This window comes from Carcharhinus amblyrhynchos, unplaced genomic scaffold (assembly GCF_965287045.1).
Source record: "Carcharhinus amblyrhynchos unplaced genomic scaffold, sCarAmb.v2.hapA scaffold_37, whole genome shotgun sequence".
NCBI lineage: Eukaryota > Metazoa > Chordata > Chondrichthyes > Carcharhiniformes > Carcharhinidae > Carcharhinus > Carcharhinus amblyrhynchos.
In genome coordinates, this window is record NW_027649778.1 from 5,236,825 (window position 1) to 5,262,856 (window position 26,032).

Genomic DNA, 26,032 nt, shown 5'->3' on the forward strand with positions numbered 1-26,032 from the left:
GACACCTTCCAGATCATTAGCACTCTGTTAAAGCCAGGGCGGTCTGTTTTTTTTTCAAAAAAAAAGGCTTGTGGCTGTGACGATACTTCTAGCAAAGTCACAGAAACACAGATTATTACAGTGCAGGAGAGGCCCTTCGGCCCATTGAGTCTGCACTGAAGCATGAAATGCCCCGACCTGCCCACCTCATCCCACTCGCCAGCACTTGGCCCATAGCCCTGACGTGCCAAATGCTCATCCAGGTACTTTTTTAAAGGATGTGAGGCATCCCACCTCCACCACCTAGGCAGCACATTCCAGATCATCTGTTCTAAAAGGTTTACCCCTTATCCTCAAACTGTAACCTCCTAGTTCTGGACTCCCCCACCAATGGGAACATTCTTTCTGAATCTACCCTGTTAGTATTTTATAAGTTTCTATGAGATCCCCTCTCACTCTTCTAAACTCCAGTGAATATAATCCTAACCGACTTAGCCACTCCTCCATATGACAGACCTGCCATCCCAGGAATCAGCCTGGTAAACTTTTGCTGCACTCCCTCTATAGCAAGGACATCCTTCCTCAGATAAGGACTCTAAAACTGCACACAATACTCCAGGTGTGGCCTCACCCACACCCTGTACAATTGCAGCAAAACATCCCTATCCCTATATTCAAATCTCTCGCTTGGTATATTCAAGGGCCTCTGAATTGGTGACCTTGTCCAGCCAAGAGATGCCCAGAGAAGGTGGAAACCTTTCATCTTTGACCTCTTCCCAGTGAATGTAGCCCAGGTCTCTACACTGAGCCGGAGGATACAGGCTTGAGTAGACCCAGGTTTTGGCGTTCTCGGTCAGGTTGCTGTTGTTCCACGCTTGCTTACTCAGTTTGGAAACAGCTCCAATCTCTCTACCAGCAAAGGTTTTAACCCCATGTGTCCTGACATTTCGATGTCCCCTTTAGACCTCTTTCTCTTAGCCACTTGTAAAAATTAATCGTAAACATTGATGTTGCAATAAGATCCACTAAATAATTAATGTGGAAAGCTCACCTCAGTTCACCCACCTGAAAGGAGTTATTGAATCACTACAGTGCAGAAGGAGGACATTCAGCCCATCAAATCTGCACCAACTGTCCGAAAGAGCATCATACCCAGGCCTAAAACCTCCCTTCCACACCTCCCAAGCCCTATCCCCATGACCCTGTGCATTTACCAAGGTATATCCACTTAACCTGCACATCTTTAGCCATGCTAAGCTGCCTCTTAGTGTCTAAAGATGTGCAGGTTAGGTGGATTGGCCATAGTAAATTGCCCCTTAGTGTCCAAAAATGTGTAGGTTAGAGGGATTGTCCATGGTAAATTGTCACTTTATGTCCAAAGATTTGTAGGTTGGAGAGATTAGCCATGATTAACTTGCCTCTCAGTGTCCAAAGATGTGTAAGTTAGATGGATTGGCCATGGTAAATTGACTCTTAATGTCTAGAGATGTATAGCTTAGAGGGATTAGCCATGCTAAATTGCCCCTTAGCGTCCAAAGATGTATAGGTTAAAGGATTGGCCATGCTAAGTTGCCTCTTAGTGTCCAAAGATGTGTAGGTTAGGTGGATTGGCAATCATGGTAAATTCTTGTTAAGGGGAAGGGGCAGGCCTGGGTCAGATGCACTTTTGAAGAGTCGGTGCATACTCGATGGACCAAATGGCCTCCTTTGGCACTGTCCGGATTCTATGGCTTTCTGAGTGTTACTGCCTATTTTTTCTGGGAATCTTGTGTTTCCTTTACTTCTCTTTGTGTGGCTAAATAAATCATAATGATCATGGAATGAGGACAATACGGGTTTGTGACACAAAGAGGGGGAGAGAGATTAGAGGCAAAGGGTGTGAGAGGAGATAGAGAGACAGAGAGAAAAAGAGACAGATTGGAGGCATAAGGAGATTAAGGGGCTTGGTGGCACAGTGGTTAGCACTGCTGCCTCACAGTGCCAGGGACCCGGGTTCAATTCCGGCCTTGGGTCACTGTCTAGTGTAGAGTTTGCACATCCTCCCCGTTTCTGCATGGGTTTCTCCGGGTGCTCCTGTTTCCTTCCACAGACTGGTAAGAAGTCTCACATCACCGGCTTACAGTCCAACAGGTGTATTTGTGAAGAGTCGTGTCAACTCTTCACTCACCTGATGAAGGGGCAGTGCTCTGAAAGCTCGCGCTACCAAATAAACCTATTGGACTTTAACCTGGTGTTGTGAGACTACTTACTGTGCCCACACCATGGCTCCCACAGTCTGAAAGATGCGCTGGTTAGGTTGATTGACAATGATAAATTGACCTTAGAATCAGGGGGACTAGCTAGGGTAAAGATGCGGGGTTATGGGGATAAGGCCTGGGTGGGGTTGTGGTCAGCGGTGACTCAATGGGCCGAATGGCCTCCTGTAAGGATTCTACCATTGGAAAAAAATGTCTGCGTGCACTGACCAGAAATGTGGGAATGCTTCAGAGCGTTTTCCCAGTTTGGAGATAAGATTTCTGAGTCAGGATAGATAAGTGTTTGTAGGAAGAAAATGTTCCTCACAGAAAAATCAACTTAAACTGGGTCACACCGCTCAGCACAGCTAAAACAAAAACCAGTGAAAGACATCGAGTGAGGCAACCGCAGAAAGAGGGCTGTGGTTTCCCGTAAACTGTTATAAACCTGGTGCTGGCTCGCTGGCTCTCAAAACAAGGTCGGAGCTAACAGCATGATACGTGAAGAGTTAGCAAAGCCGGATGTATGAGAGCTGTTTTAATCCTGAGAGCGGCCAGTGCCGAGGTCAGCCTTTTGCACTGCGGCAGACGGAGTTCTCGTTCTGTTAGCTGACGAGGGAGCGGATTACTAACCATCCACCTTTCTTTTGATTGGAAACTTAGCGGGGGTTTGCATTGTTCCATTCTGAGCGTCTTGGGCTGAGGGCCAGGGAGAACGGCTTTGTCGGTGAGGGATATTTCTCGTGTGTGACAGTGGGACGGAGGAAAAGGGCAGAATGGCATTTCTGGGAAAGTATCCCTGTGACTAGAAGATTCGAGTGGATTTCGAACAATGCTGAGAAGGTCATCGCGTGATACGAGCGACTCGGTGCAACAGATGAGGTACCTTGCAGACAGCCTTCAACAATCTGAGAATTCTTCGAGGGGACGGGGGTGGCACAGTGATTAGCATGGCTGCCTCACGGCGCCAGAGACCTGGGTTCAGTTCCAGCCTTGGGTCACTATCTGTGTGGGGTTTGCACGTTCTCCCCGTGCCTGCATGGGTTTCCTCCGGGTGCTCAGGTTTCCTCCCAAAGTCCAAAGATGTGCGGGTCAGGTGGATTGTCCATGAAAAGCTGATCCTAGTGAGGATTAGCAGGGGAAATATGTGGGGCTACGGGGATAGGACCTGGGTGGGTTTGAGGTCGGTGCAGGCTCGATGAGCCAAATGGCCTCCTTCTGCACTGTAATGATTCTATGAATTACCGCAATTCTTCAGCCATGGAGCAGGCCATTCGGCCCATTCTGCCTATGCTGGTATTTATACTCCATGCCAAATGCCTCCCACCCGCAGCCCCCACCATCATCTCAACCCATCTATCATATCCATTCCTTTCGCCCTCATAGAATAGAATCTCTACAGTGCAGAAGGAGGCCATTCAGCCCATCGGGTTTGCATCAACTCTCTGACAGAGCATCTTATCCAGGCCCTACCCCACAGTCTGTCAAAGGGTGAAAGGATATGCTGATGGGCTTGAGAGGAATATAAATGCCAGCACGGATCAGTTGGGCCGAATGGCCTATTTTTGTGCTTGACAATCGATGAGATATCAGTGGGCCACACATACACATGCCACCAGATGACACCTCCCCCCACAAAGGGCCTTGTTGCTAGACTTTTGTCAATGCCACTTTTAAAAAATACTTTCATAGGATGTGGGCCAGCATTTGCTGCCTGAACTGGCCGTTACAGTGGCACAGTGGCACAGTGGTTAGCACTGCTGCTTCACAGCTACAGGGACCTGGGTTCGATTCCCGGCTCGTCTCACTGTCTGTGTGACCTTTGCACGTTCTCCCCATGTCTGCATGGGTTTCCTCCGGGTGCTCCGGTTTCCTCCCACACTCCAAAGATGTGGGGGGTCAGGTTGATTGGCTATGCTAAAATTGCCCCTTAGTGTCCCAGGAATTGTAGGTTAGAGGGATTTTTGGGGTAAATGTGTGGGGTTACGGGGATAGGGCCAAGGTGGGATTGTTGTTGGTGCAGACTCGATGGGCTGAATGGCCTTATTCTATGCTTCTAATTGCCCCTTGAACTGAGTGTCTCGCTTGACCATTTCAGAGGGCAGTCAAGAGTCACTCACATTGCTGTAGCTCTGGAGTCACATGTAGGACAGACCGGGTAAGGATGGCAGATTTCCTTTCCGTTAAAAAACCAGATGGTTTTTACAACAATCTAAGATAGTATAATTGTCACCATTACTGAGACTAATTTCATATGAATTTAATATGGATATGAAAATATGAATTTAAATTCCACTAGCTGCCATGGTTTGATTTGAACCTGTGCCCAAAGAACCCTCTGGATTACTAAATCCACTGGTAACACCCCAACCACAGTCTGCCGCAAGCTGCTCTCTTTAGTAATATTACCAGAAGTTGCAAAACTGACCTTAATCATTGCGAAGATTACTAGCTAAATGATCTTCATTAAGCCTGTGACTGTTAAAGTTTAAAGTTTCCTGTTAGTTTAAATTTCTAAGTTTATTTATTAGTCACAAGTCGGTTTACTTTAACATGCAATGAAGTTACTGTGAAAATCCCTTAGTCACCAAACTCCGGCACCTGTTTGGGTACACTGAGGGAAAACTTAGCACTTAACCAGCACGTCTTTCGGACTGTGGGAAGAAACCGGAGCACCTACTGTGCCACCATAGAGGCCCTCGCAAAGTATTGGACCTTTAAAGAACAAAAAGACCTCTGGTTCCAAATCTGAGCTCTGCTCTATGTGCTAGAAGGGATAGTGGAGAGGTTCCTCACTCTAGATCTGCAATAGGGAGATTAAACTCAGCCACTCTCTCTGCTGCTTTCAGAAAGCTAATGGAATGTTATCCTTCAATATGGGGTGGCATGATGGCACAGTGGTTAGCACTGCTGCCCCACAGCATCAGGGACCTGGGTTCAATTTCGGCCTCGGGTGACTGTGCGGAGTCTCCCCGTGTCTGCGTGGGTTTCCTCCGGGTGCTCCTGTTTCTTCCCACAGTTCAAAGATGTGTGGATTGGTCATGCTAAATTGCCCCCTTGTGTCCAAAGATGTGCAGGTTAGGTGGATTGGCCATGCTAAATTTCCCCTTAGTGTCCAAAGATATGCAGATTAGATGGATTGGTCATGCTAAATTGTCCATTAATATTCAAAGATGTGTAGACTAGGTGGATTGTCCCTTAGTGTCCAGAGATGTGCAGGTGAGGTAGACTGGCCATGCTAAATTGCCCCTTAGTGTCAGGGGCATTTGCAGGGTAAATAGGCGGGGCTATGGGGATAGGGCCTGAGTGGGATTCTTGTTGATGCAGACTTGATGGGCTGAATGGTCACCTTTGCACTGTGGGGACTCTATGATTCAACAATAATTTTCCACCTCTTTTTCCTGCACTATCCTCGTTTCCCTTAATTCCTAAAAATCTATGTCTCTCTGTCTTAAATATCCTCAACGGTGGACCATCCACGATCCTCTGGGAAATAAAATTCCAAGGATTCACAGTGAAGAAATGTCTCCTCACCTCGGTCAACCCCTTCCCTCTGAAATTGTGAGGCCGTATCCGAGGTTCCTGAGGCATGAGGAACATCCTCCCAGTATCCATCCCGGCTGAAGAATTTAACATGTCTCAAACACATCACACCTCCCCCTGCCCCCCCCCAGTTCTTCAAATCTCCAGCGAATATAGACCCAGTTTACTCAGCCTCTCTATCATAGAACAACCCCTTCACCCCAGAGACCAGTCTAGTGAATTTGCATTGCACTCCTTCCAAGGTAAGTATTTGATTTGATTTGATTTATGATTGTCACATGCATTAGCGTACAGTGAAAAGCATTGTTTCTTGCGCGCTGTACGTATCAGAATGTAACTGGTGACAACTTTGTATCGGATGTAACAATTTGTAAGTGTCAGCTGACCCAATAAACCAATTACAGAATGATGTGATGGTCAGCTGACTATAAATAATCATAGATTCATAGAGGTTTACAGCATGGAAACAGACCCTCCGGCCCACCTTGTCCACGCCACCCTTTTTTTAAACTGCTAAGCTCGTCCCAATTGCCCGTGTTCGCCCCATATCCCTCTATACCCATCTTACCTATGTATCTATCTAAATGCTTTTTAAAACACAAAATTGTACCCGCCTCTATTACCTCTGGCAGCTCATTCCAGACACTCACCACTTTCTGTGTGAAAAAGTTGCCCCGTATTGGACCATATTGTATCTCTTCCCTCTCAACTTAAACCTATGCCCTCTAGTTTTAGATTCTCCTACCTTTGGGAAAAGATATTGAGTATCTCGCTGATCTGTGCCCCTCATTATTTTATAGACCTCTATAAGATCACCCCTCAGCCTTCTACGCTCCAGGGAAAAAAGTCCCAGTCTATCCAGCCTATCCTTAGAACTCAATCCATCAAGTCCCGGTAGCATCCTAGTAAATCTTTTCTGCACTCTTCCTAGTTTAATAATATCCTTTCTATAATAGGGTGACTAGAACCTGTTGGGAATTGTGGGGAAGCTTGGACTGGTCGAGGTCAAGGCCCCAAATTTGCAGTAATGAAGTTTCTTTATTAAATCCTTTCTTTGATTTGTAAGTTGGGCGTAAGTTTTGTTCTATTTTTATTGTTTGCATTTGAAGATTTCTTTCCAAAGGAACAATACAGACAAAGCATACCATTCATAGAGAAGGAAAGGAGAGAGTGCAGAATGGAGTGTTACAGTCATAGCCAGGGTGTAGAGAAAGATCAACTTAATGCAAGGTTTAGAAGTTTTTATTTATTTATTAGTCACAAGTAAGGCTTACATTAACACTGCAATGAAATTACTGTGAAATTCCCCTAGTCACCACATTTCAACACCTGTTCAGGTCAATGCACCCTAACCAGCACATCTTTCAGACTGTGGGAAGAAACCCACGCACACACAGGGAGAACATGCAAACTCCACACAGACAGAGACACCGAGCCAGGAATCGAACCTGGGTCCCTGGTGCTGTGAGGCAGCAGTGCTAACCACTGTGCCACCCTAGGTGGGTCCATTCAAAAGTCTGATGGCAGCAGGGAAGAAGTTATTCTCGTATTGTTTCTTGCACACTATAGCGACAAAGCATACTGTTCATAGAGAAGGAAAGGAGAGGGTGAAGAATGTAGTGTTACAGTCATAGCTAGGGTGCAGAGAAAGACCAACTTAATGCAAGGTAGGTCCATTCAGAAGTCTGACAGCAGCAGGGAAGAAGCTGTTCTTGAGTCAGTTGCTACGTGACCTCAGACTTTTGTCTCTTTTTCCCAATGGAAGAAGGTGGGAGAGAGAATGTCTGGTGGGTATAGGTATTGCTTCTGACTCAGGAAATGCAGAGTTTGAGTCCCACTTCAGATATACATGCACCAAATCCAGAGTCTATGTAGGAATGCCGCACTATCTGCAGTGCCAGCCTGCATGGGAACCATTCAATTGAAGTGGTCACAAATGAAGTCACAGCTGCTGTGGGAAGGGGAAAGTCCTTGGCTGTGTCCTGGGTCCCAGTGTCTGCAACCAGTCCTGGGCCCTCCACACCGACACTATAGTTAAGAAAACCCACCAACGCCTCTACTTTCTCAGGAGGCTTTGGAAATTTGGCATGTCGACTGCTTTTACAGATGCCCCATAGAAAGCATTCTTTCTGGTTGTATCACAGCTTGGTCTGGGCTCCTGCTCTGCCCAAGACCACAAAGAACTACAAAAGGTCATGAACAAAGCCCAATCCATCACACAAACCAGCCTCCCATCCACTGACTCTGTCTACACTTCCCGCCACCCCGGCAAAGCAGCCAACATAATTAAGGACCCCACGCACCCCGGACATTCTCTCTTCCACCTTCTTCTGTTGGGAAAAAAATACATAAGTCTGAGGTCACGTACCAACCGACTCAAGAACAGCTTCTTCCCTGCTGCTGTCAGACTTTTGAATTGGCCTGCCTTATCATAGATTCATATAATCCCTACAGTACAGAACGGGGCCATTCGGCCCATCGAGTTTGCACTGACCTCACTCCCACCCAGGCCCTATTCCCATAACCCCACATATTTACCCTGCTAATCCCTTGGCACAAGGGTCAATTTAGCATGGCCAATCCACCCAACCCACACATCTTTGAACTGTGGGAGGAGACTGGAGAACCTGGAGGAAACCCAAACAGACACCGGGAGAATGTGCAGACTCCACGCATGCAGTGGCCAGAATTGAACCTGGATCCCTGGCGTCGTGAAGCAGCAATGCTAACCACTGTGCCACCGTGCCTCCCATTAAGTTGATCTTTTTCTACACCCTAGCTACGGTTGCACTGGTGTATTCGCCTCTCCTTACCATCTCCCCTTTGTCATCTATGAACAGTATGCTTTGTCTGTACAGCGCGCAAGAAACAATACTTTTCACTGTTTCCCAAGACATGCGACAATAATAAATCAAAGCAGATGACTGCACTGCTGTTTGTGGGATCTTGCTGTGCACTTGATGGTAAGGTTCTCCGGGATGTCCCTGAGTTTGTGAAAGGTGCAAACTAAATCTTTGGTTTCACTGGCTACATATCATTGAGCCAAGAACAGGAGAGGCTGGTTAGAACGCTGCAATTCTGCATTTATCAAAACTCCACTCCGGACAAGGTCCAGGAAATGTCGTCAGTCTGAGAGACAGAGTCTGTTTCATTTTGCAGTTAAATTTGGCCGTCATTACCCACAGCACATTTCCTCCTCCCTTGTTACAGCTTCTCTGATCCCACCATGATAAAAAGACGCACGTTCAAACCAAAGGTACACCATTCGTGCATGAGCAAGAATGTCAAAACTCTTCTTGAAGAAAAAGATTTGGCTACTTCTAGGAACACAAGGAGGCCATTCAGCCTGATTTGCTGCTATTCACAGGTGGCACAGTGATTAGCACTGCTGCCTCACAGCGCCAGATACCCGGGTTTGATTCTGGCCTCAGGTGACTGTGGAGTTTGCACGTTCTCCCTCTGCGTGGGTTTCCTCCTGTTGCTCCAACTCCTCCCAAGATGTGCGGGTCAGGTGGATTGGCCATGCTAAATTGCATCTTAGTGTCCAAAGATGTGAGGATTAGGTGGATTGGCTATGCTACATTTCCCCTTAGTATCCAAAGATGTGTAGGCTAAGTAAATTGGCCATGCTAAATTGCCCCTTAATATCCAAAGATGTGTAGGTTAGCTGGATTGGTCAGGCTAAATGACCCCTTACTGTGCAATGATATGCAGGTTAGGTGGATTGGCCCTGCTAAATGCGTGGGATTATGGGGATAGTGTGGGGAAGAGGGCTTGGGTGAGATGCTTGGTCAGAGAGTCTGTGCAGACTCATTGGACCAAGTGGCCTCTTCTGCACTGCAGAGATTCTATGATTCTATGGCTGTGATCTAATTCCTTACACCCGCCTTGGTCCTGTAATCCTGTAAATATTCTGGGGACCTGGATACAAAAGCCACCAGGGCAGATGGTGGGGTTTGAATTCACTAAGAAAATCTTGGAATTAAAACTGTAATGATGATCATGGAACCATTGTGAAAACCTAATGTCCTTTAGGGAAGGAAATCTGCTGTCCTTATGCGGTCTGGCCTACACGTGACTCCAGACCCACAGCAATGGGCTTGCCCTTTGAAATGACCCAGTGAGTCTCTCAGTTTGAGGGCAATCAGGGATGGGCAACAAATCAGTGATGTCTCGTATCTTATTGAAAAAAACATCATTACCCATTTCCAGGGACGCTTGAAGATGGTGAGGCATCCCAAATACAGCTGCGGAAGTAAGAGTGCCGGGTGTCATAGAGTCATAGAGGTTTACAGCATGGAAACAGGCCCTTCAGCCCAACTTGTCCATGCCACCCTTTTTTCTAAACCTTTAAGCTAGTCCCAATTGCCCACATTTGGCCCATATCGCTCTATACCCATTTTACCCATGTCTAAATGCTTTTTAAAAGACAAAATTGTACCTGCCTCTATGACTACTACCTCTGGCAGCTTGTTGCAGACACTCACCATCCTCTGTGTGAAAAAATTGCCCCTCTGGACACTCTTGTATCTCTCCTCTCTCATCTTAAACCTATGCCCTCTAGGTTTAGACTTCCCTATCTTGGGAAAAGATGTTGACTATCTAGCTGATCTGTGCCCCTCATTATTTTATAGACCTCTATAAGATCACTCCTCAGCCTTCTATGCTCCAGAGAGAAAGAGACTGGAGACATTGATGCTAATCCTGTTTCATCTCAGTCCCTACAGCCCAAACAGTCAACAGCTTTGCAACGGCGGATATCTGAGCCCTCAAGGGAAGGAGGAAGACCACAGAGACATTTCCCCATGCTCCAAGCTCAGTCTCTTTGACAAGTTGATGCTGTCCCACAACATCTGGCTGCAGCTGGGCGTCGAGCCAGCGCAAGTGAAGGACATCCTTCAGCGGCAACCTCCAGGGGTAGGTCTCATAACTCTGTAAAGGGGAAGCAGAGCCTCAAACCATCCACTCTCTCCCGAAGTTCTAACCCAAGGTTTAGAACAGTGAGAGGGGAATCTCATAGAAACCTACACAATTCTAACAGGGTTAGACAGGGTAGATTCAGAAAGAATGTTCCCAATCTGTGCAGGTTAGGTGGATTGACCATGCTAGATTGCCCCCTAGTGTCCAAAGATGTGCAGGTTAGGTGAATTGGCCGTGCTAAATTGCCCTTTAGTGTTCAAAGATGTGTGTTAGGTGGATTAGCCATGCGAAATTGCCCCTTAGTGTCCAAAGGTGTGCAGGTTAGGTGGATTGGCCATGCAAAATTGCCCCCTAGTGTCCAAAGATGTGAATGGTGATAGGGCATGAATAAGATACTTTATCAGGGAGAGATGCAGACTTGATGGACCAAATGGCCTCTTCTGTACTGTAGGGATTCTTTGATTCTATGACTGTAAACTGCATTGGGATGTTAATGTTGTGAAAGGTGAGATTGAAAGTGTGGCCCCTTTAAGGGGGAGACCCCAGAAGGCCACATGACCTGCCTGTCCCTGTGGAGTGTGGAGGCAGATGAACTTATATTTAGACAGCATCTTTAACATATTAGAGAAGGTCTTGTGATGCTGAGGGTAGTGTCCCTATTCCTGGATCAGCAGGTTCAAGTCCCACTTCAGAGTTTGACGGCTGTGGAAGGTGCGGTCACAATGTGGCCAGACAGGGTGAGAGAAATCTACTCGTATTGAGCTCGTTTTTTTCCCCCCTCTTTCAGACGTTTTTACTGTGGAGTAATAACTGTGGCAAAAATAAGATCCTAACTGTTCAACTGGGAAGTGGAACTCCGGAATCGGAGGACTTCATTGTCAAGGAGGATGGTTCAGGTAAGCCCATCCTGACAGCCGCTTAGCTCTGCTTTCCCCAGGGAATGAACGGGCTAGTGAACCATGAAAGGTATCACAAAGTCTATTTGTGTCGCAAGTAGGCTTGCATTAACACTGCAATGAAGTCACTGTGAAAATCCCCCAGTTGCCACACTCTGGCGCCTGTTCGGGTACACTGAGGGAGAATTTAGCACGGCCAATGCACCCTAACCAGCACGTCTTTTGGACTGTGAGAGGAAACCGGAGCACCCTGAGGAAACCCATGCAGACACGGGGAGAATGTGCAGACTCCGCATGGACAGTGACCCAAGCCGAGAATCAAACCCGGGTCCCTGGTGCTGTGAGGCAGCAGTGCTAACCTCTGTGCTGCCGTGCCGCCTCACATGATGGCACAGTCGTACCCAGCATGTAGTGAGCTGGTGAGTTCCAATCCCACGGCTCCTGTCAGCCTGCATAACAAATCTAATGTTCCTTGAGAGTGTTAGCCAGCTATTTCACCGTGTGGGGCATCGTAGCCTGATCCTCATGTTCCACAACAGCACATTCTAGAAACATAGAAACCAGAATCAGTAGGCCATTTGGCCCTTCGAGCCTGCTCCACCATTCATTTTGATCATGGCTGATCATCAAATTCAATATCCTGATGCCCCCCCTTCCCGCCCCCATCTATCCCTCGACCCCTTTAGCCCCAAGAGCTATATCTAATTTCTTCTTGAAATCAGACAATGTTTTGGCCTCAACTACTTTCTGTGGGAGTGAATTCCACCACCCTTGGGTGAAGACATTTCTCCTCACCTCAGTCCTAAATGTCAAAGGAGCAGCACTCTGAAAGCTTGTGCCTCCAGATAAACCTGTTGGACTATAACCTGGTGTTGTGTGACCTCTCATCCAGTCCTAATAAAAGTTTACCCCTTATCCTCAAACTATGATCCTTTAGTTCTGGATTCCACTCACCATCAGGAACATTCTTTCTGAATCTACCCTGTCTAATCCTGTTAGAATTTTCTGTGTCTATGAGATCCCCCTCTCACTTTCCTAAACCCCAATGAATATAATCCTGACCATTGCTTTTTGATTTGGTTTTGATTTATTATTGTCACATGTATTGGTGTAGTGAAAAATATCATTTCTTGTGTGCTATAACACAAAACATACCATTCATAGAGAAGGAAAGGAGTGCAGAATGTAGCGTTACAGTCATAGCTAGGGTGTAGAGCAAGATCAACTTAATGCGAGGTAGGTCCATTGAAAAGTCTGACAGCAGCAGAGAAGAAGCTGTTTTTGAGTCGGTTGGCATGTGACCTCAGACTTTTATAACTTTTTCCCGACAGAAGAAGGTGGAAGAGAGAATATCCGGTGTGCGTAGGGTCCTTAATTATGCTGGCTGCTTTTCTGAGGTGGCGGGAGGTTGGTTTGCAAGTGCAGTAGGTAATTAAGAAGGCAAATGAAATTTTGTCCTTCATTACTGGAGGGGTGAAGTTTAAAAACTGGGAGGTTATGTTGCAGTTCTACAAGGTGCTGGTGAGGCCACAGCTGTGTATAGTTTTGGCCTCCTTACTTGAGAAAGGATATATTGGCACTGGAGGGGGTGCAGAGGCGATTCACTGGGTTGATTCCGGAGTTAAGAGGGTTGGCTTATGAGAAGAGACTAAGTAGACTTGGACTATACTCATTGGAATTTAGAAGAATGAGGGGGGGTTCTTATAGAAACATATAAGATTATACAGGGAGTAGATAAGATAGAAGCAGAGAAGTTGCTTCCACTGGCAGGTGAAACTAGAATTAGGGGGCATGGCCTCAAAATAAGGCGCAGCAGATTTAGGACTGAGTTGAGGAGGAACTTCTTCACACAAAGGGTTGTGAATCTGTGGAATTCCCTGTCCAGCAGTTGAGGCTGCCTCATTGAATGTTTTTAAGGCAAGGATAGATAAATTTTTGAACAGTAAAGGAATTAAGGGTTATGGTGAGTGGGCGGGTAAGTGGAGCTGAGTCCACGAAAAGATCAGCCATGATCTTATTGAATGGTGGAGGCCAGAGGGCCTACTCCTGCTCCTAGGTCCTATGTTCTTATTAAGTGTAGACAGAGTGGATGGATGGGAAGCTGGTTTGAGTGATGGATTGAGCTTAGCCTGGATTCATCGTGTTCTTTCATTTAAATCCAATTATCACAAAAATAACCAAAGGTAGAAAGATAAACGGAAAAAAAGCAAATAACAAAGAGTTTATGATGGTATCACCATGCACTTTACTCCGAAGAATTTACCCTGAATTAACAGACACCGTGGGTGGAACAGGAGAGGAAAATATGTTGAGTTGAAAGACTCAAGAGGAAGTTTGTGAGTACGAGAGTGGAAAAAAAGGGCTTGTTCTGACTGACTTTGTGTAATCCAAGAAATAACAAGTGTTGGCAACACGTTGCGTCACAACAACAGGCGATGGTTTGAATGACTCTCCTCTCCCCAAACACTACCCCCGCCCTTCATGAGGTTTCTAGATCATAGTTATAGAGCCCAGAAATGGCCCTTCAGCTTGTTGAGTCTAGGAGGGTTGTCACAGTGGAACAGTGGTTAGCACCGCTGCCTCAGCCCCAGTGGCTTGGGTCAATTCCTACTTGCATCATTGCCTGTGCGGAGTCTGCACGTTCTCCCTGTGTCTAGTGGGTTTCCTCAAGGTGCTCCAGTTTCCTCCCACAGTCCAAAAGACGTGCTGGTTAGGGTGCATTGGTCATGCTAAATTCTCCCTCAGTGTACCTGGACAGGTGCCAGAGTGTGACGACTAGGGATTTTCACAGTGTTAATGTAAGCCTACTTGTGACAGTAATAAATACATGCACTAATCCCATTTTCCTGCACTTGTCCCATATCATTGAATGTTATGATGTTCCAAGTGCTCATCCAAATATTTTTTAGAGATTTCCAGCCTCCACTACCTTCCCAGGCCGTGCATTCCAGATTTCCACCACCCTCTGAGTGAAAAAGTTTTTCTCAAATCGCCTCTGTATCTTCTGCCCCTCACCCTAAAACTCTGCCCCCTCTTGATTGATCCTCAGCCAAGGGGAACAGTTGCTCCCCACTCACCCTGTCCGTACCCCTCATCATCTGATACACCTCAATCACGTTTCCCGCCCCTCCCCCCCCCCCACCCCCCACCCACCTCTCAGCCTTCTCTGCTACAGAGAAAACAATCCAAGCCTATCTCTGTCTCTCCATAGAGCTCAAACGCTCCATCACTGGCAACATCCTGGGGAAACTCCTCTAGAGCTACCACGTAATTAAGACAATCTCAAGTTCATCCTCAATGTCTAATCTCAGCTGGGGGCTGGCAGGGACTATTGGCCTCAGTACCCACCCTGGTCAGGATCATCAGCCTAGCTTTCTCTGAAAGGGATGGGAGGGAGGGAGGGAGGGAAATAGGGAAGCAGGAAGGGGGCCTTTGAGGCTGTGGTTTGAATTGTCTGCACAGTTTCGACCACTACTGAATTATAGAAACTAGAAGCAGAAGTAGGACATTCGGTCCCTCGAGTCTGCTCCACCATTCATTTTTATCATGGCTGATCATCGAATTCTAAATCCTGATTCCCTCAGAGCTCTTGATCCCTTCATCCCAAGAGTTATATCTAATTTCTTCTGGAAATCAGACAATGTTTTGGCCTCAACTACTTTCTGTGGGAGTGAATTCCACACATTCGACACCCTCTGGGTGAAGAAATGTCTCCTCACCTCAGTCCTAAAAGGTTTACCCCTTATCCTCAAACTATGACCCCTCGTCCCGGACTCTCCCCATCATCGGGAACATTCTTTCTGAATCCATCCTGTCTAACCCTGTTAGAATTTTATAAGTTCTAGACAGGGTGGGAAAGAAATATTCCGGCTTTACAGCTGCAACAGACAAGGTTACTGGAAGATCCACTGAAGGCACACTGGTTAGCACTCTGCCTCATGGCGCCAGGAACCCAGGTTCGATTCCTGGCTTGGGAGACTGTCTGTGTGGTGTTTGCACGTTCTCCCCATGTCTGCGTGGGTTTCCTCCTGGTGCTCCGGTTTCCTCCCACACTCCAAAGATGTGCAGGTTAGGGGGATTGGCCATGCTAAATTACCCCTCAGTGTCCAAAGATGTGCAGGTTAGGTGGAGCAGGTGGACTAGCAGGGTAAATACATGGGGTTACGGGGATTGTTGTTGGAGTAGGCCCGATAGGCCGAATGGCCTCTTTTGCACTGTACAGGTTCTGAGATTCAAAGTTTACAATATTGGGTGGGTGGGGGGTGGGGTGGTGGCGGTTTGAGTTGCTAAAGAGTGAGGGGCTGTTTGAAAGAACATTTGGTGCATAGGTAACCATGGAAACAGATCGAGGGTCGTCATTGCTGGGTTAAAATGCAAAGAAATGTTTGCAAAGAAAATAAGACAAATGTGCATTTATATCCAGCCTTTTACAATCTCAGGATGTTCAGGAGAACTTTCCAGCCGACTCTGATATATTCGCTGTTGTAATGGAGGTCACTTAGCAACCAATTTGTGTACAGCAAGATCCCACAAACAGATTTGTGATAAGGGTGTGAATTGTAATGTTGATAAATGTTAGCCCAGATCCCAGGAAGAACTCCACAGCTCTTTTTGGGAGTAGACAGAGTCTCAATTTAATGCTATCTGAAAAACAGCATCTCTGGCAGTGCAGCTCCCCCTCAGTACTGCACAGCCAGTGTCCACCTTGATTTATTTGTGTTCAAGTCTCGGGGGTGGGACAAGGACTGGCAACGTCTGACTGTGAGGCAGAAATGCGAGCAACTGAGCCTTGGCTGTGAGAGGAAGAGAGAGAGAGAAAATGGGGGAGAGAGAGAGGAAGAAGAGAGAACAAGCAAGGAAAAGAGAGAGAGGGAGTGTGAGCGAGAGAGACAGAAAGACAGAGAGAGAGAGGGGGAGAGGGAGCGAGGGGAGGGAAAGAGGGGTGGAGAGGGGGAGGGGAAAAAGGAGGGGGAAGGGGAGAGAGAGAGTGAGTGAGGGTGAAGGCTAGAGGGCACAGCCTCAAGATAAGGTGTGGGGGCAGTTTAGAACAGAGTTGAGGAGGAACTTCTTCACTCAAAGGGTGGTGAATCTCTGGAATTCTCTGCCTGTTGAAGTGGTTGAGGCTTCCTCGCTAAATATATTTAAGACGCGGGTAGATAGGTTTTTGGTAGGCGAGGGGATTAAGGGTTATGGGGAGAAAGCGGAAAAGTGGAACTGAGCCACTTCAGATCAGCCATGATCTTGTTGAATGGCGGGGCAGGCTCGAAGGGCTAGATGGCCTACTCCTGCTCCTAATTCTTATGTTCTTATGAGAGAGAGGCTGGGGGAGTGAGAAAGGAAGAGAGAGAGTGAGAGGGTGGGGGAGAGAGACATGAGCAAGGGAAAGAGAGAGTGGGGTAAGAGCCAGCACAAGCGAGAGAGAGAGAGAGACAGAGAGGGGGAGAGGAAGAAAGAACGAGAGAAAAAAATCAAGAGTGTGTGAGAGAGAAAGTGAATGCAAGAGGCAGAGAGAGAGAAAGGCCCCTGGGGTGGCACAGTGGTTAGCACTGCTGCCTCACAGCTCCAGGGACCTGGGTTCAATTCCAGACTCGGGTCACTGTCTGTGTGGAGTTTGCACATTCTCTCCGTGTCTGTGTGGGTTTCCTCCGGGGGCTCTGGTTTCCTCCCACAGTCCAAAGATGTGCAGGTTAGGTGTATTGACCCAAACAGGCACCGGAGTGTGGCGACTAGGGGAATTGAAGTGTTAATCTAAGCCTTGCTTGTGATTAATAAATTAACTTTAACTTAACTTTCTGGTTTCATCCCACAGAGAGTATGAGAGAGAGAGGGTGAGCGAGAAAGAGGGAGAGAGAATGAGAGAGAGAGGGAGAGCACAAGAGAGAAAAAGAGAGAGTGAGCGAGATTGAGTGAGAAAGAGGGGGAGACAGAAAGGGGAAGAGAGAGAGAGGCAGAGTGCATGACAGAGAGAGAGGAAGAGATGGGGGTGGGTGGAGAAAGATGTAGAGAAGAGATGACATGCTTTATCACAAGGAGCTGTTCTGACACATTTAATTACTTTATTTAAAATTAACTAATAGGAAAATGGGACAGGGACAGGGTCTGGAAATGGTCTCAGAGTGGATTACTCCAGTCAGGGAGCTAGCATTGACCATGAGGGGCCGAATAGCATCTTCTTGCACTAACATTTTGATGAGATTAAGCAGTATGTGTATTTTGGTACTGTTTTTTCGGTATTTGTCATGGAAATTGTCTGATTAAATAAGATCCCCCTGGCGAGGCAGGAAAGACATTGTCATGAGCTGAAACTCTAGAAAATCTCTCCAACTTTCCGTTTGTCAGTCGGTGTCTGCATGTCTTGTGGATGGAGAGAGGGTTAACTGAAGCTCAAAGTAACCCAGTGTTTTGTTGATTCCAGACTGTTTTCTGTATATCATCTCTACTCAGCCTTTTCCATTCAGCCCTCACTTGTTTGCTTAATTTGACTTCAGTTTCTAACCTAGAATTCTACTGACAAAGGGAAAAAGTAATGGTTTGATCATATCTGGTGTTGTTCCTAATCTCAAACCCTGACTCTGAAGGTGCTGACTACTCTCTAATGAGGGGGTGCTACATTGTCTGAGGTGCCGTCTTTCGCTCGAGACATTGAAACTGAGGTCCTTTCAGGTGGATGTAGGTAAAAGCTCACGTGGCCACTATTAAAAGACAAACAGAGCAGACTTCTCCCTGTTGCTGTGAGACCAATGTTTATCCTGTAAAAGATGTTAGTCTGCTCATTATCCGGCCTTTGCTTCTGGGGCTTGCTGTGTGTAAATTGGTTGCCACGGTTTGTGAAGTGAGTCCATCTCAATAGTAATCCGTTGACTGCAAAACACTTTGGGGTGTCCGCGCATTGTGAAAGTTACTATATAAATGCAAATCTTGCTCACACACACACACACACACACACGCGCACACATACTGATGCACATGCACTGACGCACACACACATACACTGACACACACACATGCACTCACACACACACACACACACATATATACACTGACACACACACATACACTGACACACACATGCACACACTGACGCACATACGCTGACACACATACACTCAAACACTGGCGCGCGCACACACACACGCACACGCGTGCGGTGGCACACAGAGCCAGGGACGCTGATTCGATTCCCGGCTTGCGTCACTGCCTGTGCAGACTTTGCATGTTCTCCCGTGCCTGCGTGGGTTTCCTCTGGCTGTTCCGGTTTCATTCCACAGTTTGAGAGACGTGCTGGTTAAATGCATTGGCTGTGCTAGATTCTCCCTCGGTGTACCCGAACATGCACTGGAGTGTGGCAACTAGAGGATTTTCACAGTAACTTCATTGCAGTATTAATGTAAGCCTACTTGTGATACTAATAAAAACTTTAAAAACAAACACACACATACACACACAATCTCAGTGTACAGTCCTGTATAAGTACAGTACACACAGTGCAAAAGGGAACAAATTCACTTCCCTTTTACACAACATCAAAGCTTTCTACTTCCAGCGATGAGGAACTTCAGTAAGGGCAGGTTAGAGAGGTTGGGACTGTTCTCCTTGGGGAAGAGAATGTCGAGAGGAGATTTGATCGAGGTGTTCAAAATCACGAGGGGGTCTGGACAGTGCGCATAGGGAGGAACCGTTCCCATTGGTGGAAGGATGGAGAAACAGGTGGCGCAGGTTTAATCTGAGTGGGAAAAGAAGCAATGGGGACACGAGGAGAAGCTTTCTCCCGCAGCGAGTGGTTAGGATCTGGAATGCGCTGCCCGATAGAGTGGTGGAAGCAGATTCCATGGAGAAGAGGGGAGTTTGGATTGTTATCTGAGAAAGTAAAATAAAATGGGTAAATCTGGAGGGCTAGTGCAGACACAGTCTCAATCCGTGCTGTAACCATTCTGCAGCACACTGTTCAGTTAGGACAGGATGTTAGTTAAGCAGAGATGCTCAATTTTGACAACTGACTCTGGTTTCCTTCTATTTTCCACAGTTTTTTATCTGGAACATTCCTTCCTGGGCTTCAGCAGCTTATTCCAGCTGATTGGCTATTACTGTGTGAGCAGGTAAGGACGTGTTAACGTACCCACACTTACGCAGAAGATAGGAACAGGAGGAGGCCATTCGGCCCTTTAAGCCTGCTCTACCATTCATCACAATTATGGCTGATTGTCCAACTCAATAGCCTAATCCTACTTTCTCCCCATAACCTTTGATCCCATTCACCCCAAGTGCTATGTCCAGTTGCCTCTTGAATACATTCAATGTTTTGGCAACAACTACTTCCTGTGGTAATGAATTCCACAGGCTCACCACTCTTTGGGTGAAGAAATGTCTCCTCACCTCCATCCTAAATGGTCTACCCTGAATCCTCAGACTGTGAGCCCTGGTTCTGGACTCCCCCACCAACCTCCCTGCATCTACCCTGCCTAGTCCTGTTAGAATTTTGTAAGTCTCTCTGAGATTCATTCTTCTGAATTCCAGCAAAAACAATCCTACCCTAGTCAATCTCTCCTCATACATCAGTCCTGCCATCCCCCGAATCAGCCTGGTAAACCTTCGCTGCACTCCCTCGAGAGCAAGAACATCCTTCCTCAGAAAAGGAGACCAAAACTGCACGCGATGAGTAATGAACTAATAGATTTGGTTTGGAGCGAAGGAGGTTGAGGAGAGATTTGACTGAGGTGTACAAGATTGGAACACTTTGAGACAAGTGAGACAAAGACAAGCTGTTCCCATTGCCTCACGGTGCACAGATAAATGCAAACTCGATGGGACGAGTGGCCTCTTCTGCACTGTAGAGATTCTATGAACCAGCCTCCAAGAGAAGAAGTTTCCCCTCATTGCCATCTTAAAAACCTCCTATTTCAAAACTGTGCCCCTAGTGGCACAGTGGCGGCACTGCTGCCTCACAGCACCAGGGAACCAGGTTCGATTCCCCAATTGGGTCGCTGTCTGTGCACAGTCTGCACGTTCTCTCCGTGTCTGTGTGGGTTTCCTCCAAGTGCTCCGGTTTCCTCCCACAGTTTCAAGATATGCTGGTGAGGCCGTGCTAAATTCTCCCTCAGTGTACCCAAACAGTCAGTGGAATGTGGCGACTAGGGGATTTCCACAGTAACTTCATTGCAGCGTTAATGTAAGCCCACTTGTGACACTAATAAGTAAAACTTTTAAAAAACTAGCTCTAAATGACCTCTTATAGCACGAGACCATTCAGCCCGCTGTGTCTGTGCTTTCTCTCTGTTCTTCCCCACAGCCTTGCAATTAGTTCCCTTTCGAGGATATTTCTAACTCCTTCATGGAATCATGGACTTTTTCGGTAGCATGTTCTATCCCCACTACGTTTAAAAGAAATTATTATTGTCTTTTGCCCCGGTTCCTCACGCCACGTCCTCTCGAGTTGTCACCAACCTTTCAGGAAATGAGAGTGGTAGATTCTGAAATGTGGGTTTTTTTCTCTCTCTCTCTCTCTCTCTCCCCGTCCAAAATGAGCAACGAGCTAACTCTTGGTCAGCTTGTGCTGTGAGACCTGGAGACCAAGGCAAATTCAGCAACAAGAGAAAAACAGGACCCTGAACATTTGTAATTGCAAAAAAAACAGGAAGGTTGGTAGAGTGAAATAAGGAACTGTGTTGATTTTCACTGAGTTCTTCCCGTTCCACAGAGATGTACTGCCATTCCGCCTTCAATTGCCACCGGCCATTTTACGTGCAGCCAGCAAGGAGGAGCTGCAGCAGGTCGCAGCTCTGGGCATGAGTGAGTTTTTTCTGTTGCCGCCGTTTCGGTTCATTTTCGCATTCGGTCTGATTTCCTTTTCTTCGAGTCTGTTTCCTGCTTTGTGTTTCCTCCTCATTGCTCTCACCTCCGCAGTGTCATTATTGGAAAGAGTTCCCTCTCTCCTCTCCTCTCTTTCCCTCTCCCTCTTCTTCTCTTCCCTTCTCCCTCCCTCCTTCCCTACCTCCTCTCACTCACTCCCATCCATTTCCTTCCGTTTACGTCTTTCCCCTCTCTCTCTCTCTCTCCCTCCTTCACTCCCGTCTTTCCCTCACCTTCTCCCTCTCCTGCTTTCCGTCCCTCTCTCTGTCCCTTGTTCACTCCCCTCTTTCCCTCACCTTCTCTCTCCCTCTTTTTGTCCCCGATTCTCTGTTCCCCTCTTTCCCTTACCTTATCTCCCCATCCTTCCCTGCCCTCTCATCCTACATTTTCTCCCCTTCCTTACATCCTTCTCTCTTTCATTCCTTCCATTCCTTTCTCTTTATGTCTCTCTCTCTCTCTCCCCCCTTCACTCCCCTCTTTCCCTCACTTTCTATTTCCCTCTTTCTGTCCCTATCTTTCTCTTCCCCCTCCTTCCCTTATCTCTCCACATTTTCTCTCCCTTCTCTCCCCCAATTCTCTTTTCCCCATTCTTCCCACATTTTCTCCCCTTCCCTCCCTCGTCCTCCTTCCCTACCTTCTGCTCTCTGTCACTCCTTCCACTCCTTTCCATTTGAGACTTCCCCCAACACTCTCTCTCTCTTTCACTCCCCTCTTTCCCTCACTTTCTATTTCCCTCTTTCCCTATCCCTATGTATCTCTTCCCCCTCCTTCCCTTATCTCCCCATGTTTCCTCTCCTCTCTGCCCAATTCTCTTTCCTCCCCTCTCCCCATCTCTCCCTCACCCTCTTTCCCAACTTCCTTCTGTCTCTCACTCCTCCCATTCCCTTCCCTTTATGTCTTTCCCCCATCTCTTTCCTTCCCTCCTTCACTCCCCTTTCTCTCTCTCTCCTTTCCTGCCATCTCTCTCTCTCTCTTCTCGCTTCCGTTATTCCCCCTCCCTAGCTTTCCTCTCCCCTCTCTTATGTCAGAGATAGAGAGGTTCTTGATTGGTAAGGGGATCAAAGGTTATGGGAAAAGGACAAGAGAATGGGGTTGAGAAACTGGTCAGCCATGATTGAACGGCAGAGCAGACTTGATGTGCCAAACGGCCTAATTTGCTCCTATATGTTATGGTGTGTTGGTCTCTCTTCCCCAATTCTCTCCCTCACTCCTTTCAATCCCTTCCCTCTCTCCCTTCTTCACTCCCCTCTTTCTCTCAACTTCTCTCTCCTCCAGTTCCCTCGCCTTCTTTCTCTCCCTCCTCCCTTTCTCTCTCTCTCTTTCCTTCCACACACTTCTCTCCATCTTCTCTCACCTTTTCTCTTTCCCCCTCCATCCTTCCCTCGTCTTTGTCTCCCTCTGCCCTCGCCCCTTCCTTCTTCCATCGCCACTCTTCCTCTGATCAAATCCTCTTTTCCTCCTCCTTCCCTCACCTCTTCCCCCCCCTCACTTCCTCTCTTCCCCCATATCCCTCCACTTCTGTCTTTCCATTCCTTCCCCCTTTCTTGAGTTACCCTCAGCTCCTTCCTCTATCCCCTCCTACGCTCACCGACTCCAAACACAATGAGCGACCTGTGGTCGGGGCCGGGGTTCCTCAGTCTGCACTCTTTCTCCTGTGTTATATCCCAGTGTGAGAGCTTGGTCAGGCTGCGATGATTCACTTCTCCCTACATTTCACAGAGGCACAGTGGTTAGCACTGCTGCCTCAAAACGCCAGGGACCTGGGTTCGACTCCCGGCTTGCGTCACTGTCTGTGTGGAGTTTGCACATTCTCCCCATGTCCGCATGGGTTTCCTCCGGGTGCTCCGGTTTCCTCCCACACTCCAAAGCTGTGCTGATTAGGTGGATTGGCCATTCTAAATTGCCCCTGAGTGTCAGGGGACTAGCTAGGGTAAATGCATGCGGTTACCCCTCCCCTCCCCTCCCCTCAAAAGTAACTGTGGTTACCTTTGCTGCCTCACAGCACCAGGGACCCAGGTTCGATTCCCAGCTTGGGTCACTGTCTGTGTGGAGTCTGCACATTCTCCCCACGTGTGCATGGGTTTCCTCTGGGTGATCCAGTTTCCTCCCACACTTCTAAGATGAGCAGGTCAGGTGCATTGGCCATGCTAAATTGCCTCTTAATGTCAGGGGGAATAGCTAGGGTAAATGCATGGGGTCACAGGGGTAGTGTCTGGGTGGGATTGTGGTTGGTGCAGACTCGATGGGCCAAATGGCCTCCTTCAGCACTGTAGGGATTTTATGATGACTTGCAATCCTGTGGCGCCTGCATGACTTCTGGATATTTAAAGCTGTTTTTCATAGAATCCCTACAGTGCAGAAGGAGACCATTTGTTCCATCGAGTCTGCACTGACCACAATCCCACCCAGGCCCTATCCCATAAACACAGTTCTTTGAGTGTTGGTTTGCCACTAATCCCTTCCTTGCTTCCATCCAGTGTTCTGGGATTCGCCCTTCAACAAAAGCCAGGGTACGGTCTACCAGGAGAGCACGGGCACAGTCCTCGATGTCAGCCCCACCCCGAGCTTGGAGCTCCTGAAACAGCAGCAGCTCCCCATGTGCTCTATCCAAGTGACGTCTGAGAATGGCGCACTCTTCTTCATCAACCCCCTCTTCCTGAGGGAACACGGGGATACGTGGCTCACAAAGGTACCACTGCGGGCACACACCTTCCGGCACTCCAGACTGGCCGTGAGGTGCAGGAAACCATCGGTTAGCTGCGAGGCGAATCCTGCTCCACCCCAAGAGCATCCAGAGACGGAGCCGAGCAAAGATACGGAAGGCTTGGAATCCCGGAAGAGCTCGGAGGAGGAGAAGATATTTAAAGGTAATCAGTCTTGTGTTCACTGATTTGAAAGATGTGCCCCGTCGGACGGTTTGGTGATGCATTCCTTGGTAACACCATCCTTTCACCTCTACAACCAGACTACATCAGATGAGAGTCCTTTTCGTCCACAAGTCCATTGCTAGACTAGTAATCCAGAGAATCAGGTAATGTTCTGGGGACCTGGGTTCGAATCCCACCACAGCAGATGGTGAAATTTGAACTCAGTTAAAAATCCGTATAATAGAATCTCTACAGTGCAGAAGAGGCCATTTGGCCTATCGAGTCTGCACTGACAATAATCCCACCCAGACCCTATTCCCATAATCCCACTTATTTACCCTGATAATTTCCCTGACAGCATGGAGTAATTCACCATTGCCAATCCACCTAACCTGCACATCATTGGACACTAAGGGGCAATTTAACATGGCCAATCCACCCAATCTGCACATCCTTGGACTGTGGGTGGAAACCAGAATATCCAGAGGAAATCCACAGACATGGGGAGAATGTGCAAACTCCACACAGACAGTCACCCAAGGCCGGAATTGAACCTGGGTCCCTGGCGCTCTGAGGCAGCAGTGCTAACTACTGTGCTGCCCATGTAGTCCCTTGTAAAATCAGTTAGAACCATGAGTGCATTCCCATTGGACAAACTAACCCATTTCCTAGTGTGCATTCCAAGCCCAATTTTCACAAAGCACTGAACACAGCTACTATTTGGTGTCTCAAACCAGTTGTTAAGGACCTCCTCTGTTTTGCATACCAAGTGCAGAAAATAATCAGAAAGGCAAACGGAAATAGCACAGAAGTGATCTTTTCATGCCCGTCATTTCTGCGTGCGTTGACACGTCAGCATTGCGACTACCCAGTGGCTTTGCTGCAGGTTTGACAGAAGCAGTCCTACGACATATTGACCGTAAGGGAGGGTTCCCACTGGCCCCATAGCAAAGGGTGAGCGAGCTGGGTCGAATGGGCCTCTTTATCTGTGAAGCTGTCAAACAAACCCATTACATCGGGGGCTTCCATCGAGTTAGCAGGGAAATGAGCTGGAATATACAGCACAGAAACAGGCCATTCAACCCGATTGGTCCCTGCTAGCTGTTCATTCTCCACACCAGCCTGAGTTTCATTGACATATGAATTGGGAGCAGAAGTAGGCCACTTCTTTCTCATCCGATCAGTCTAGTCCCCTACTTCCTCACTGACGAATAGAATTTCTCTTTGTTCACCTCGACCACACTCTGTGGGAGCAAGTTCCACATTCTCACCACTCTCTGGCCAAAGAGGCTCCTACTGAATTCCCCTATTTGTGGTCCCTTTGTTTCAGCTGAGGTCAAAATGTTCCGGTTGTTCACGCCAGTGGGATTCTCCGGTTCCGCTGCAGTGAATGGAAATTTGGCTGAGCGCCAAATTCTCTGTCCTTGCTGGCAGCGGGGCACGAATGACCAGAAAATTCTGGCCATCTTTGCTACATCCAGAACTTTCAAACATAGCAGCACAGTGGTTAGCACTGCTCGCTCACAGTGCCAGGGACCCGGGTTCAATTCCCACCTTGGGTCACTGTCTGTGCAGAGTCTGCACATTCTCCCCATGTCTGCGTGGGTTTCCTCCGAGTGCTCGGGTTTCCTCCCACACTGTGCAGGTTAGGCTGATGAGTGTGGTTAGGGCGACACGGTGGCACAGTGGTTAGCACTGGTGCCTCACAGTGCCAGGGACCTGGGTTCGATTCCCGGTTTGGGTCATT

The 26,032-nt window shown here is 47.7% G+C and overlaps 1 protein-coding gene across 1 annotated transcript in view; it reads left to right on the forward strand.

Annotated features, from left to right (window-relative positions):
* The first annotated feature begins 2,087 nt into the window (after positions 1–2,087).
* Positions 2,088–26,032, forward strand: part of LOC145362192 (ras and Rab interactor 2-like) — a 42,011-nt gene continuing 18,066 nt past the window's right edge. Inside the window, exons 1-6 of the mRNA XM_080218247.1 lie at positions 2,088–3,095; positions 10,475–10,673; positions 11,464–11,572; positions 19,596–19,668; positions 21,267–21,358; positions 23,896–24,285. Of these exons, the coding sequence (XP_080074373.1) occupies positions 3,046–3,095; positions 10,475–10,673; positions 11,464–11,572; positions 19,596–19,668; positions 21,267–21,358; positions 23,896–24,285 (913 nt within the window). The 5' untranslated portion in view covers positions 2,088–3,045. The remainder of the gene's footprint in view (positions 3,096–10,474; positions 10,674–11,463; positions 11,573–19,595; positions 19,669–21,266; positions 21,359–23,895; positions 24,286–26,032) is intronic.